The sequence below is a fragment of the Electrona antarctica genome (genome assembly GCF_951216825.1).
Source record: "Electrona antarctica genome assembly, chromosome: 11".
In the NCBI taxonomy this organism is placed as follows: Eukaryota; Metazoa; Chordata; class Actinopteri; order Myctophiformes; family Myctophidae; genus Electrona; species Electrona antarctica.
The window spans coordinates 4,161,035-4,177,024 of NC_136792.1; the positions used below are offsets into that span (position 1 = coordinate 4,161,035).

The following is a 15,990-nucleotide window of genomic DNA, read 5'->3' on the forward strand; positions in this document are numbered from 1 at the left end:
TTGGTGCCTTGCATGGTTTCTGCCGCCATCGGTGTGTGAATGTGTGTGTGTATGGGTGAATGTAATGCACAATCTCTGTAAAGCGCCTTGGATAAAGACGCTATATAAAAGCACCATTTACCATTTATACCAATTATTTCCATTGCAAAAAGATACGATACGTTATTTGCTGTTTACATTTCAATATACTTTTTACGATTTATTTTAATTAAAATTGATATTTCTACATAGTTACTATATCGTTACACCCCTACACTCGTGACCAAAGTTTAAATGACTCGGGTCACTTGCTAAAACACCATTGAATATGGCGTAAGACACCATTGCATGGGATAAAAAAAAGAAGAAAGTTTCCACTATAAATGAGCTCACTGGGAGGATCAAAGTAAACAGCTGTATGTTCGTAGGGAGGTCGATAGACCAGGACAATATTATGGATTATTATACTGCTCCTATTTTTCAAAACAAATATGGGTAAATTCTCCTTCTACAGCACAGCCACCCTTGCGTGGAATGCTCTGACCCCTTCCCTAAAAAAATCACTTACATCTTTCAAAACAGGCAAACAAAAGTCCACCTTTCAGCAGGCCCAATGGAGAGGAAATGATCACTTCTCCTTTAACTCATTTATTGCGGCTAACTGTTAGCACAACCCCCAGTTCCCAGTGCCACCATACTGCTTTACACCGTGATTATATTTTCAATCCCATAGCTGGAATGGTGGGGCGTTACCATAGGAACCGGACCAATGTTAAACGCAGCGCTGGGACTCAACCATTATATAGATGGAGTATACGTTGGGGTACGTATATATACGAACATTGGAAAGAAATAATTAAACAGGTGATCATCCCCCTCTTAACGTGTTCCCCAGTCTGTACATAGTTTTTTTTTGTACATAATTAGTGATTTCTTTCCTATAATGATATATTTGGATGTTGTTGTTATTGATTATATTGAATTGTTTTTGAGGGGCGCCAGCCCCCCCTATGGCCAGCTTTGTCTGTGTGTACACAAACACGATGATTTGATTGGCTGTTCATCATCCCATAGCGATGATTTGATTGGCTGATGTACATATTGAGGATAAAAAGTGATGACGCCAAAAATGATTGGCCTAATGATATTTGTGATGATTTGATTGACTGAGCATGGAATGTGATGTATGATGATAAGAGCACCCCTCACTTCATACAAGCGTGATTTTTGTTATTCTTCATGTCATGTCTATGAATTGATTGCATTGGGCCTGAATGGAAACAAGACCATAAGGACTTATTTTTTGTGTTCTCCCTTTTGGAATCAGTGTTTGACTGAACTCTGTTGCTGTTATGTCCAATCAATATAACCTAGAAATGACTAAATTGTTACTAATTTGTTTTAAATGTTTTTTTTTCTCTCTCCAATGCATTGGTTGGATTAAAGCAGCTATAAGCAATAATGTCAAAATTTGAATTACCTTTTTTTCTTTCTTTTTTTTATTCAGACAGCCAGCAATGGGTAGAACACTAGGACACTAGTCTCTGTGACACATCTAGGGGCCGCAATCTGCATTCAGAGATTTTTCCTAGAAGCTTTGTCATTGGTCGATTTGCCTGTCTGCTTCCTGATTGGTTAGTCATTGCGACCGTTTTTTTTTCTCGACCAATGACAAAGCTTCTAGGAACATCTTTGAATGCAGATTGCGGCCCCTAGATGTGTCACAGAGACTACATTTTGTTTGGGAGCGTTCTACACATTGCTGGCTGTTTAAAAAATAAATAAAAAATCATTAAGATTTCGACATATTGCTTATAGCAGCTTTAATACATTTGTATGTGTACTCATTAAGATAAATACTTGTCCGATTGGTTTGACCTGTTAAATGTATTACATCATACTTTACCTGCGGAAATGAAATGCACAGCATTGTTGAAATTAAACATTGTAATTGTACCTATGGAAATATATCTGAAAATAATATTTGCAGTAGCCAATAGATTTTTACCCCCACCCTCCCCAATTTAGTCTGCATGCCAATGAAGTCCTCCCCACACACATCTATGTGTAGTCACTGCTGTTGTATCCTACTGAGCGGACCCCACGCCGCACCTCACCTAAAATGAGCTGTGATTGCCTCTTTCTGTGGAATGTTCATTAGGGAAGTTTGAAACTTTGGCCATTTAAATATAATCGGTAACCACTTGAGTAGAAGTACTCAAGTTTGTTAAGTACTCAACAACTATAGCCCCCCCCCCCCCTTCTCCCCGCATTAGGGGAGTTAGAAGCAGCCTCATTCATGACTGTATTAACTCCCCTCATTAGGGGAGGCTGTGTGCACCCATTCGACCGTTATCTCTTCATTGAATCTGCTAAATCATCCGTTATCAGCACCTTAGAATGAGGCCAGTATGGCCATACTGGCATACTCACTGTTTCATTGATTGATTGATTGAAAAATGTATTAACAGTTTGCAGAATTACAGTACATTTCAAGCACAAACTCAATACAAAGGCTGTTAACTGTGAGTGGACGACCCAATTAAGCATTACACTTGTTTCCAATAGGGTCCACAATGTTCAATTCATCAAAAACATTTAGAGACGTACAAGTAGACACTTCTATATAGACAAAGGGGTGGGCGGTGGGGGGGATTCACGTTCAGCTCCGTTCATTTGTTTGTTTTCTTTGGAGGAGCTGCGTTGGGTCCCCAAGTCGGCTCCGTGGCCGTACCTTGAGTTGGCTGTGTGGCCGTGACCATCTCTTGTGTTGTCCTTGCGTTGGGTCCCCAAGTCGGCTCAGTGGCCATACCTTGTGTTGGCTGTGTGGCCGCGACCGTCTCTTGTGTTGTCCTTGCGTCCGTGTTTGAGGGATTCCGCTTTTACAGGGGCCAGTTTCGAATTGCAGCCGTCCGTAGGTGCCCTTTGAGAGCGGTTTTGAAGGAGTCAAGGGATTCGCATGTCTTAATGACTGTTGGTAGGGCGTTCCACATTTTGGTGGCATAGGAGCGAAAATAATTTAGTCCCTTGTTTGTGCCGAATCTGGGTTGTACATGGTTCGTTGCACTCCCTCTGGTGTTGTGGGTGTGGACTTCGTTAACATTAAGGAAGTATCTAGACAGGTACATGGGTATCTTGGTGGTGTATCGAATCTTGTGGACCAGACCCATTGCAAGATGCTGTACTCTGTCGTCGACCCTAAGCCATTCCAGCCTGTCGAAGTGGGCAGGGGTGAGGTGGGTTTGGGGGGCAAGGTCAAGTAGGAGCCTGACCAGTTTGTTTTGGGAAGTCTGGAGCCTGGTTTTAAGGGCCTTTGAGGTGCTGTGGTACCAGGAGGTGCATGCATAGTCAAAGAAACCCTGTACAAGGGCTCCTGTTAAGGTCTTCAAGGTGTTTTTGTCGACCAGTGAGGAGATCCTGTAAAGGAATCTTGTTCTATGGTTGACCTTTTTGATTACGTTGGTGGCCATTTTATCACCGGAAAGATTAGCCTCCAGGATGGAACCTAGGTAGGTAATTTCATCTTTACGTGTGATAACATTGTCACCCACTCTAAACAAGAAGCCATTTGCCTTGCTGAGATTACTATTAGAGCCAAAGAGAATGGATTCAGTTTTCCCCAGGTGTAAAGATAGTTTGTTATCAGCGAGCCAGGTGCAGATTCTACCGTGTTCCGAGCTGAGGGCCTTTTCAACCTGCAGTTTGTTCCTGTCCGAGACTAGCAGTGCCGAGTCATCTGCGAACAGGAACAAGTTGCAGTCACAAGCTGAAGTCATGTCGTTAACATATATTAGGAACAGTAAAATGCTCCCTTGTGGAACGCCACAGCTCACTGGGAGGGGGGGGGACAGTGTTCCATTCACCACCTTCAGTATATCATTATCACCTATTGTTGACGGGTGATAATGTCACTGATGTCCTGACGGAGGCGCGCCGTGTCTGGTGGCCTTGAGCCACGTGAGGCACTGCCGAGCGAGGCGCTAGCCGAGCGAGTCGCCGTGCCGAACGTTGCGACGGCCACCAGACCCGACTCAGCGCCGTCCGAGTTACGTCCCCATTGGCAGAGAATAGTATATATTAGTAGCCCCTAGTTTCCAGACCGACAATAGTTGGAAATGACACGTCCACCAGGGGGAAACCTTGACCAGGCTATGTTCAGCCAAGGGTGAGTATGCCAGTATGGCCATACTGGCCTCATTCTAAGGTGCAGATTCAATGAAGAGATAACGTTCGAATCCGCTGGGAGAAACAATCTCTGTAGGAAGTTTGATCATCCAATTACATCATATTTTATATAGTTCTGTGTTGAACTAGTAGAGTAGAAAAAAGTAGAAATATTCAGTAAACTATAAAGAAATACTACTCTATTCTACTGTTCAGTCTACACTGACACCAAGCTAGACAGGAACGCCCAAAAACGTCACATCCGGTTTTAGCCTGGGGTAAGAATTTTCTATGGCTGCCAATGCAACTTGGTCCAATCCTTAATCACATACGGACAAACATCTATGCCGATGCTATCTAACTTGCGGAGGTAGCGTGCCTTGTCCACGGGCAACAGATCTTTCAACGTATGGCATTGCAAATACGTTTGATAATCGCTACTCTGCTCAATATTGTTTTGAAAATGCCGCAAATCACAACTTCCCCAGGGGGTGGGCGGAGTCACAGTTTGAGGCGCTGATTACGCGCCGTGGTGTCAGTGTATAGCAGGATTCCGATTTGGCACTTTAAAGGACCTCGATTGTACACAAGGTAAACCAGCATATCTGGTCCTTTCACATGGCTCTTAACGTCAATGGCAATTAATATACTTTCACACAAGGGTTCCTGCAATCATTTTTTAATACATGTCTTGACCCAGATTAGAAAACTGAATAAATTAAATAAACATTACTGTGGGCATTACTCAGGAGTCAGAAAAAATTATCTTCGCTACATTTTGTCTATTGTCTATACACACACACACACACACTACATTCATGAATCCACTTGCTGACCGGCTGTCGGTATTGAGCAAATTTGTTTGATAGGGTGTTGAACAAAGCTAGCGTATAGCGTCAGATCAACAACAACGACAAGCTAGCCGGAAGCATGACGGAGGGGTAATAAAGAGACTCAGAGAGCAGATGTGGGTTTGCTTCCTAGACCATGGCTGAGAGCGAGTGTGTTTATTTCACGTCATTATATACACGTCAACACAATTGACACATCCGGCATCCGGTTTCAGTATAAAAGTATACATACAATGACAATGATATATTTATATACACAGGCAATTAATGATCATTTTTAATACATCTCAACACCCCCACTTGATCGTGAATTGGTAAACATACAACAACAACAAAATAACCAAACAAAAAAAAACAAAGAACCCTTGAAGGAGAAAAAAAAAAGAATTTGGACTGTATGTTATTCTCCAAACATGAAACCCTCAAAATTCCTCAATTGACACAGCCTGGCTGGTTTTGTCATAACATCGGCAACCATTTGTTCAGTTGGACAATACTCGAGAATCACTTTACCATCATTGACAGTTGATCTTACAAAGTGGTATCTTATGTCAATATGTTTTGACCTCTGTCTCTGTACAGGATTTTTAGCTAACGCTATTGTACCTTGATTGTCCTCGTAAATCCTTGGCTGCATGTAATGAAATTCATCAATACATTGTAACAATTGAATCAAATACAAACACTCTTGTAGAGTTGCCGCTAAAGCCATGTACTCAGCTTCACAAGTTGAAAGTGCTACGGTGTATTGCTTTTTAGATCTCCATGAAATCAAAGGGCCCTCTGGGTTTAGGCTGACACAATAACCACTAGTGCTACGTCTGTCACTTGCATCCTCTGCCCAGTTTGCATCACTATATGCTATCAAGCCTAGTTCCTCACATTTCCTATAGCATAAGGATTTTTCCCTGGTTCCCTTCAGATATTTCAGCACATGTTTCACTGTGATCCACTGCTCTTCTGTTGGTTTAGAAAAATATTGTGAAAGTTTTCCCACTACAAAACTCAGATCTGGCCTGGTACAAGTAGTCAAGTATATTAGACTACCCACAACTTCCCTGTATTTTCTCACATCCCCCAATGACTCACTGCTGTCAGTGTAGTTCAATTTTGCCTCACAGGGTGTTGTTCTTGGCTTGCAGTCCTGCATGTCAAATCTAGTCAATATTTTGTCAACATATTTCCTTTGTGACATAGTCACATAATGTTCACCTTGTTCAAAATCAATACCAATGAAATGTTTCAACTTGCCTAAGTCTTTCATTCTGAATTTTGCTGTAAGCATTTCTTTGACATCAATCATCACATTGTCATCACTTGCTGCAATTATTATATCATCAACCCAAAATAAAATGAATACCTTTTGATCCTTCATTTCCCTTGTGTAAACACAATAATCAACTGGGTTCTGAATAAATTGATTTTTAGTTAAAAAATCATGCAACATCTTGTTCCAATTTCTCCCTGATTGTTTTAAACCATACAAAGATTTATTTAGTTTACACACCAGCATGTCCCCATTCTCAGATGTAACTTCATATCCCTCTGGTTGTCTCATGTAAATCTCAAAATCTATTGGTGCATGCAAATAGGCCGTTTTGACGTCCATTTGGTGTAAGGTCATATTCTCTTGTGCTGCCTTTTGCATCAATACCCTCACACTAGTCTGGTTTGCCGTTGGTGAAAAAGTCTCTTCATAATCCACACCTGGTTTTTGATTGAAACCTTTGGCTACATAACGTGCCTTGAATTGTTTAGATTCATCTGCATTTGTTTTTAAAGCATACACCCATCTACCCCCCACTATTTCTTTGCCTTCTGTCAGTTTAGTCAGGGTAAACGTGTCATTTTCCTTTAGTGATTCAATTTCCTCATCCATAGCTCATGCCCATAACTTAGAGTCAGGTGATGCCATTGCCTGCTTTACTGTGTGTGGCACATCACAAATGACTCTATAACAATAATCAAAGGTTATGTCATCTAGGTCATCAGATTTTACTTGACACTCATAATCCTTTAAATACTGAGGTGGTTTCACTTTTCTTCTGGGATATGTTGCACTCTGGCCACTGTCACCTGCCTGAGCACTGACCAAATCATCCATCTCCCCTGCTTCTTGTTCCTGTATCTCACTGGTTTGGCCATCTTCACCTGCCTGAACATTTGCCAAATCACTCATTTCAACCACAACCTCTTGTTCTTGTGTCTCGTTAGTTTCCCTATCTTCAGGGAGGTGGTTTACAGTCCTTCCCCCACTGCAATCATCATCCCAATCTGTTTGGGTCTGAATCTCAATGACATTCCTTTGAATGAACTTTACCAATCTGTGCTTAGTTACCTTCCCAGTGTCGGGATAAAACACTAAATAGGCTGGGCTATTTTTATCATATCCTACAAATATCCCTTTTTCACATCGTGAATCCAACTTTTTCTTATTTTGTTTATATGCATAGCATGGGGACCCAAAAGTTCTCATTCTTGAAAGGTTTGGCCTCTTTCCTGTCAGCATGTAATATGGGGTCTGTCCTACACGCTTATTGAAACATCTATTTCGAATAACAGCAGCCGTCATTACCGCATATGTCCACAATTCCCTTGGTAATTTGCACTCAATCAGCATACATCTGGCCATCTAAAACAGCGTTCGCCAATTTCTTTCAGCTGTCCCATTCTGATGGGGTGAGTATGGAGCTGAGGTCTCATGTCTAATGGACTTTCCGCTTAACAATGCCTGAAAGTGACCAGAAGTATACTCAGTACCATTATCCGAACGAATACACTTAATTTCCCCATAAGGTGAAACATCGGCAATGTACTTCTCTGTAGCTTGGACTGTGTCACTCTTAGATTTCAAGAAATAAACAAAAGTAGCTCCTGAATAGTCGTCAGTAAATGCTAAAGCATATTTGAATCCGTCTTTAGCCATTGGATCAATTGGTCCAGATAAATCAGTGTGTACAAGTTCTAGTGCTGCTTTAGCTCTTTGGTCTGGTTCTCTATTTCGGCTCTGAGCAAATTTACCTTCTATACACACATCGCATGACAACTTGGAAATATCAACCTTGCCTTTAATTTCCATACCATCAGTTACATTCTGCAGTTTTAACACATCTTCGTAGTTGCAATGTCCCAGAATCTCATGCCACGTCTTGATGTCATAGCACCCAAGACATTCATCAACATCAATACTCTCATCAACGGTGTTTACATAAAACAACCTGTCATGTACCTTAATGTCGAATGTCGTAACGTCTCTCTGGATGAACTTGTTCTGTCCCTCTTTGAAGATGAATGTGGCTCCATTTGATGTTGCTGCGTTGACTGAGAAAATGTCTTGGGGAAAGGATGGAACATACAGCGCCCCCTTCAGCATCGTTTCCACCTCTCGACCCTTGGTATCTCTCAGGTAAAACACTGCAGTACCTCTCTTCAGCGCTAAGCCAGAGGCCCTCACTCCATCAGCCATCTCCAGAACATTCCTCCGTGGCTCGAAATTCTCATCGAAGTTTCGGAACTTCTTCACGTCGGTCACAATATGTGACGTAGCCCCGGTGTCGACCATCAGCCCTCTGCTCAGAGTATTACTCCGACAAAGTCTCTGCTTCGGTCTCCCGGTGCCGTCCGAGTCGCGGTTCACCTGGCCCACCTTGAAGGCGACCGTGTGCTCCTCTTCATCCTGCGTCACATTGACGTTGTCTTTCCGTCTTCTTCGTCTGCAGTTGGTGTCGTTATGTGTTGGACTTCTGCAAAGACTGCACCACTGTCTCTGTTCTTTCTGACCAGCAGCATCTCCGCACTCAAACGATTTGTGCCCTCTCTGGCCGCAGTTATAACATGACAGTCTCACGTCGTTGTCCTTGCTTCTTAGTCTCATCACGCTGTCATCCCCGGAACTGCTACTGAACCTTTCAGTGATCTCGTAACTCCTCAGTTTGGACTTAAAGTCGGCAAAGGTGATCCTGTCATCACTTTGTGCGATGTGGATGGAAAATGGCTTATAAGATTCTGGCAGCCCCTTCAGAACCATAGCTGTTAGCAAGCCATCACTCAAAGTCTCTTCCGCATTCCTCAGTGCCGTGATAGCTATTTCTGCTCGTATAATATATTCTGTCATTGTTTCATCTGCAGTTTTCCGGAGCGACGTCAGCTCTGTGTACAAACTGATCACCCTCGGTTTCCCCTTGCCCGCATAGTGATCTTTCAGAATCTGTAACGCCTTTCTTCCGTCATCCGCTGCCTCACGCATAACCAACGACAAACTTGTATCATCGAGCACTTGAACCAGTTCAGCGTAAGCATTTTCATTTTTCTCGGCGTCCTCAGCGTCTCTTGCTGCGGCCTCCTCCGCACCGAGTATCTCCTCGTCGTCGTACTCGTATAGTATGGTGTTTTTCAGCCCTTTCAGCCGGAGGTAACCGAGAAATTTTACCAACCATAATTCAAAGTTCCTTTCATCTCCGTCAAAGCGAATACGGCTCCATCCGTTGTTGTTGCCTCTACCACTGGGCTCCATGACCTGTTGAACAAAGCTAGCGTATAGCGTCAGATCAACAACAACGACAAGCTAGCCGGAAGCATGACGGAGGGGTAATAAAGAGAGCAGATGTGGGTTTGCTTCCTAGACCATGGCTGAGAGCGAGTGTGTTTATTTCACGTCATTATATACACGTCAACACAATTGACACATCCGGCATCCGGTTTCAGTATAAAAGTATACATACAATGACAATGATATATTTATATACACAGGCAATTAATGATCATTTTTAATACATCTCAACATAGGGGTTTATATGTGACCATACATTAACATCCTATAAGGCAAGATTTTCAAGATAATGTACGGTCACATATAACCCCTATCAAACACATTTGCTCAATACCGACAGCCGGTCACCAAGTGGATTCATGAATGCATGTATAGACAATATTCTAGGCTAATAATAAAAAAAAACTATATCAAATTTCCCACTTAACAAAGAAACATTATAATAAGGCTACATCTTATCCACCATCTTTTCAAAAGTGTTGACGAATCGTTTCGTCTCTCCCATCAGCTCCTCGTGCGTTTTCTCCTCCTTCTCTGCCTCCTGGATCAGGACCTCCAGGACAGCATCAACTGACTTTTTTTTCTTTGCAGGCGGGGGGAAGAGGTCAACGCTTAGAGTATATATTAATAGAGACGTCACCGGATTTCTCCTCCCATCCACTTGCATTAAGTTGCTCAAAAGCGCATGAGGCGATTTTACTCCTCCTTCCGGGTAGGAATAGAGTGCATTCTGGGATTGATTGGGCCAAACTCATGAACGCGCTGCCATTGCACTGAAACAGCGTTCACGTGTCATCATGAACGTGCGCAATGATAGTCAACGGACCAGCGCGTTCATGAGTTTGGCCCAACGCTGCAATACCAAATTCGGCCACTATGTCCATTTCGCCTCAGGGTTTCCTCCGGGTGCCGTCTCTATGCATATATAAAGGGTCAACGGAGGATGGTGTTTCAGATGGTACAGGTGTTGCTGGCGGTGTCGTGGGGGTCGCTGGACCAGGCGGAGCTGACTTGGACCAGCATGATGCAATAACGACCGGTGGGCTCACGGATGGTTTTGACCCTATTTTGTTCCCTACCTATGTTGAATACACTTATTGTAAGTCGCTTTGGATAAAAGCGTCTGCTAAATGACTGTAATGTAATGTAATGTAATATTGCATCATGCATGTCCTCCCAAAATAGCCATGTTGATGCGGTTTGCTCCCCCTGGTCCGTCCCAGAGCCGGTCGGGGGGCCTTCAGGTTCTACAACAAACACTGACATGAGATCTCTGCAACATCTTCTAGGGGCTATATTTATGTTGTGTTATTTGTTAACTCAAGCGTTCAAGTTGAATAAAGGTCAATATAGAAAGTAAATGTTATGTATTTAGTTTTTAGATTCTCCCATTTTTTCGAAGCCTGTTTGGATGTTGGAAGTGGCATCCCCTCCATTTGTTTAATGATGAAGCTGTTAGGAAATATGCCAGGGGTTAGTTGAAACGTTTTGCACTGGAAATGGAATCCATTAGAATGATATGGAAATGGAACATTAACAGTCTAACGTGAGCTACATAAATCCTTTGTTTCGGCGATAAGTCCATTGAACTCCGTTCTCACTCTCACACAGACACACCCTGAACCACGGTGCGTGCCGCTGCGCTGGCCATTATTAAAGTGGCGTTCTTTTTTTATTTTTTTAGTCTGGCTTTATTGGGCTTCGGGCCTAACATTATGATCATTTTTAGAGTCGGGCCGAGCTTCAGGCCGACCCAGTTAGGAATGTGGACCAGAACAGTGGACCAGAACAGTGACCCAGTTAGGGCCGGGCCGGGCCTTAACTTTAGGGCCCGTTGAGAACTTTAATACGAGTTCACTTTAAAGCCTCATACATGACTGTATTCATCCCCCTCATTAGGGGAGAAACAATCTCTGTAGGAAGTTTGATCATCCAATTACATCATATTTTATATAGTTCTGTGTTGAACTAGTAGAGTAGAAAAAAGTAGAAATATTAGGTAAACTATTAAAATAGGTAGTATATTCTACTGCCATCACATTTTAACAATTTAGTTCCACACAGAGGAAATTGCATACAAGAACATAAATAGTTCAGGTGCAAAAAATCAACAAAAACAACATGATACAACAAACATGTAATGTCACCCAGCATTCCATATGTACAAGGAGTACTGTAGGCCTAATGCAGATATTTGGTTCAGACTAGTCATTGGTCCAACAAACGACAACCTACCTCAAACCCTAACCGAACCTTAACCGCAAGCACGGGAGCAGCGAATGTCTCCCGCATGTCGGACTAATGCTCCGTCGGAATTACGTGCGGATCCCCACGTAACATCATCATTATACCCGGAAGTTATGCGAGAACGCCTAGGCCTACTGAGTGGCAAAAAACTACATTCTGTCCTTGACAGCTCATACACCCACACAGAAAAGTCATATCTGATAGCATTAAATGACATTAAACAATGTTAAACTCACTTTGCTACTCACTTTGACACTCGATTTGCCACTCGCTTTATGCATGTGCATACCCTCTATACTTTAACTTTTGAGAGCGTAAAATAAAACCAAAATGGACGCGTAATGGTCCATTTTGTTTCATTTTACACTCTCAAGAGTTAAAGATATACAATTGTTATATTCTAATAAGGGTCCATTTGGTTACCAACTCTCCATCATTTATCTGGGGACCACCTGGAACCCCCTCAAGGACCACTGGTTGAGAACCACTGCAGTAGAGCATAAACCGGTAGGCCTATTTGGGAATTAAAGAGCTGGATTAGCTGGAGTAAGAATAAAGGATTATATTGTTAAGGCTATAATGTTTTGCTATGATGCATTAGGAATATTATTTTTCAATTTCCATTTACACGTTTTAAATCAACACATTTGGAACATATTGTAGGGTTGTGTAGGTGAGATTTAGAAAACCCAGTGGGGTTTATAAGGTTAATCTCACTGCATTTAACTACAAACATACAAATAAATCATACAAATCTAACAAAGTAACAAAGTGGCATCATAAATACAACAATGGATACAGTAGGCCTATATGAAAAAGTAATTGGTAGAAAAAAATAAGTCTAGGCCGATGTGTGTGGGTGTAAGAGTGGAAGACATTTTGAACTGTTAGATTTGATCCATCAAATGGTTACCAGCTATGGTATACTATAGCTGTTCCACTATACCATGGCTCCCCCTAGTGGCCGTCTATGGTACGTGCACCGTGCACGCTTCCAGCAGCAGCAGCGCTAGACTGCGCATGTGCACAACCCCCATGAGCGTTGGTGTGAGTGTTTGTTGACACTTGAATTAATATACAAAGAAAACTAAAAGGTTTCGTTCGAAAACAGCGTCGTCGTTAAGCAGCTCAACCCTGAAACACAGCAGGTAAGATTAACTGATTCACCCAATTGTTTTGACTACGTTACGTTTATAGTTTATATTATTGACTCATTTGTTGTTTTAACATGGAACAATACAATTCACGAGTCGTATTTCTCTCATATCTGCTTGTTTGTAATACACGTAGGCCTAGCCTAAACAAGCAGTAGTTAATACTAGCAGCAGTAATAATATTGTAACTTGTAAGTGTATCCTAAACAAGCAGTAGTTAATACTAGCAGCAGTAATAATATTGTAACTTGTAAGTGTATCCTAAACAAGCAGTAGTTAATACTAGCAGCAGTAATAATATTGTAACTTGTAAGTGTATCCTAAACAAGCAGTAGTTAATACTAGCAGCAGTAATAATATTGTAACTTGTAAGTGTATCCTAAACAAGCAGTGGTTAATACGGTAACAAGACAACTCACCCCTAAAGCCACTTTTGGTGAGTTGTCCAGACAACTCACCCCTAAACGTGAAGACATCTCACCCCTGCTTTTTTAGGGGTGAGATGTCTTCACTTTCCGGGGTGAGATGTCTTCACTTTTGGCCACTTTCGGGGTGAGATGTCTTCACGTTTAGGGGTGAGTTGTCAGGACAGTTGTCAGGTGAGTTGTCAGGACAACTCACCAAAAGTCTGACTGAATATGTAGCCTTTGAGCTATACTGAATATTTCACAAGAATATAACACAAGAGTCAAATGTACGGTCAAATGTAATGTAGTTTATTTAAATATAGAAACATTGTAAACAAAGTTCAAACAGCAGTTTGTACAAAAAATATAAAAAAAAGGTAAACATCAAAAGTTTAGAAAAACATCAGTTTGTACAAAAAAATATAGAAAAAAGTTAAGTATAGAAAAAATGTAAACTAAAAAATATAGTAAAAAGTTGTCATATCTACAAAAAGAAAGAAAAAAGTTGTGCTGTGTGCAGTGCAGTGTGCTGTCCCATTTTGGTCAAAAGTTGTGCACTAAAAAGTTGTCATATCTACAAAAAGAAAGAAAAAAGTTGTGCTGTGTGCAGTGCAGTGTGCAGTGTGCTGTCCCATTTTGGTCAAAAGTTGTGCAGTGCAGTGTGCTCATCTCCACACTGGGGCATTCACTTCAGAAGCGAGAGTTAGCATGTCCATGATGGTCAGATCGTTCCTTTCCAAGTCCTTCCACAACTGGGCCAGATTGCCCTGTGTAGCCTTGGTCTGCTTTCGCTGGTAGCGGCGTAGCTTGTTCTCTGACACCATACGCAGCTGGAAGTCGATCAAGGTAGCTTCCTTGTGCAGCAAATCAATGAGCAAATAAATCGGCAAATGCATAATAAACCTTACAAATACAAACATTATTGTTTGTATGTAGGCTACCCAGTAGCCTACCCATATGATTAGATGAATGTGCAACATTGTTTCCATCTTCCAAGCATATTCCTGCCAAAATGAAGATCTTAAATTGTTGAAAATGTCTTTAAACAAAAGATCACCATGAATTCAAGGCTTGTGTGTGTGTGACTGAATATGTAGCCTTTGAGCTATACTTTACTGAATATTTCACAAGAATATAACACAAGAGTTAAATGTACGGTCAAATGTAATGTAGTTTATTTAAATATAGAAACTACAGGCTACAGATGTAAATATATTTATGACACAGTAAAATGTCGAATTCGCCTTTAAGTATGTCAAGGTCAAATGCATAATAAACCTTACAAATACAAACATTATTGTTTGTATGTAGGCTACCCAGTAGCCTACCCATATGATTAGATGAATGTGCAACATTGTTTCCATCTTCCAAGCATATTCCTGCCAAAATGGAGATCTTAAATTGTTGAAAATGTCTTTAAACAAAAGATCACCATGAATTCAAGGCTTGTGTGTGTGTGTGTGTGTGTGTGTGTGTGTGTGTGTGTGTGTGTGTGTGTGTGTGTGTGTGTGTGTGTGTGTGTGTGTGTGTGTGTGTGTGTGTGTGTGTGTGTGTGTGTGTGTGTGTGTGTGTGTGTGTGCAAACTTACTCCAGATGGCTGTCACTTTTCTCACATGCTAATGTAACTAGCAGTAGCAAGATCATTGTCCGAAAGTTCGCTTTCGTTTGGCAGGTGTGAAGGCTCATTCGAATCCTAATGCGCAGCAAAGAACCGCATTCTACTCCTCCCAAAAACGGGGGTTTCACTTCGCTTCCAAGCGCACTTGATTTCGATTTGGTGCAGGTGGGAATGCAATCCGTAGCAAATAAAGGAAATGAAGCAAACTATCATGTGGCGGATAAGGAGCTAAACACAGTTGGAGACGGAGAAGGGATATTCATTTTACGCAGTGCAAAGATGTCCCGTTATCATGTGACGTGGTCAAATAAGGAGACCGAATTAAGCCCTCATCGAAATATGAGGACGAGCACATTAATCTATTGCTTAAGGAAACACATAAAAAACACTGCAGTGTACAGAATATTCTGTCTGTCTGTCGTGCGTGTCTGTCTGTCACTGTGTGGGGATCCGAGTGGAGACTTTCTTCATCTTGTTTAAATATAAATACTTCAAAATTAAAACACATGTTTAGCTCAGCATGATCTATAAACTGTATAGCTAACATGGAATATGCATAATAATTGTGATCGGATCATCAATGGGACTCTGGGAGTAGGCTATCTATACTATTGTAAACTTCGGATCATTTTGCGCTCCCGTCTCCGCTGTGCCTCGTTCATGTGCCCAAAAAAAAGAACAGTGGCGCGCACACACACACACACACACAGTAAGTCTCCGACGACACACTGCATCCGTTACTCTCACTTTACGTGAAAAGTCTATTTTTTAACATCGGCTTCTGAACACATTGATAAAATTCCCTGCTACGTTTCCTTGCTGCGCCTGACACAGCCAGTGTGAAGGCAAACCGCATCAAATTAAATATGCAAGAATCCAAATTCTCCGCCCATACGCATTTGAGTCTACCGAAGTATTAGGTGAGAATGTGACCTAATTAGCAACTTTGTACAGCCGTCAGACTCTGCCTTTGAAGCGCAAACATTATCCACAAACGACCCCCCCCCCCTCAATGCTGCAT

General features: G+C 41.8%; 1 protein-coding gene and 1 long non-coding RNA gene across 2 annotated transcripts in view; both read left to right on the top strand.

The window, feature by feature from the left end:
* The window catches only part of LOC306932996 (uncharacterized protein), a gene marked incomplete at its 3' end in the record, with an annotated part of 47,110 nt that extends 37,701 nt beyond the window's left edge, over positions 1-9,409 (top strand). Inside the window, exon 5 of the mRNA XM_079514966.1 lies at positions 9,318-9,409. Coding sequence (XP_079371092.1) covers positions 9,318-9,409 — 92 coding nt within the window. The remainder of the gene's footprint in view (positions 1-9,317) is intronic.
* A 4,829-nt stretch (positions 9,410-14,238) lies between these two features.
* On the top strand, positions 14,239-15,677 carry LOC306932335. The gene is made up of 3 exons (XR_013791098.1): positions 14,239-14,287; positions 14,675-14,754; positions 15,223-15,677. It is a non-coding gene; the product is annotated as an uncharacterized lncRNA (long non-coding RNA).
* The last annotated feature ends 313 nt before the right edge of the window (positions 15,678-15,990 follow it).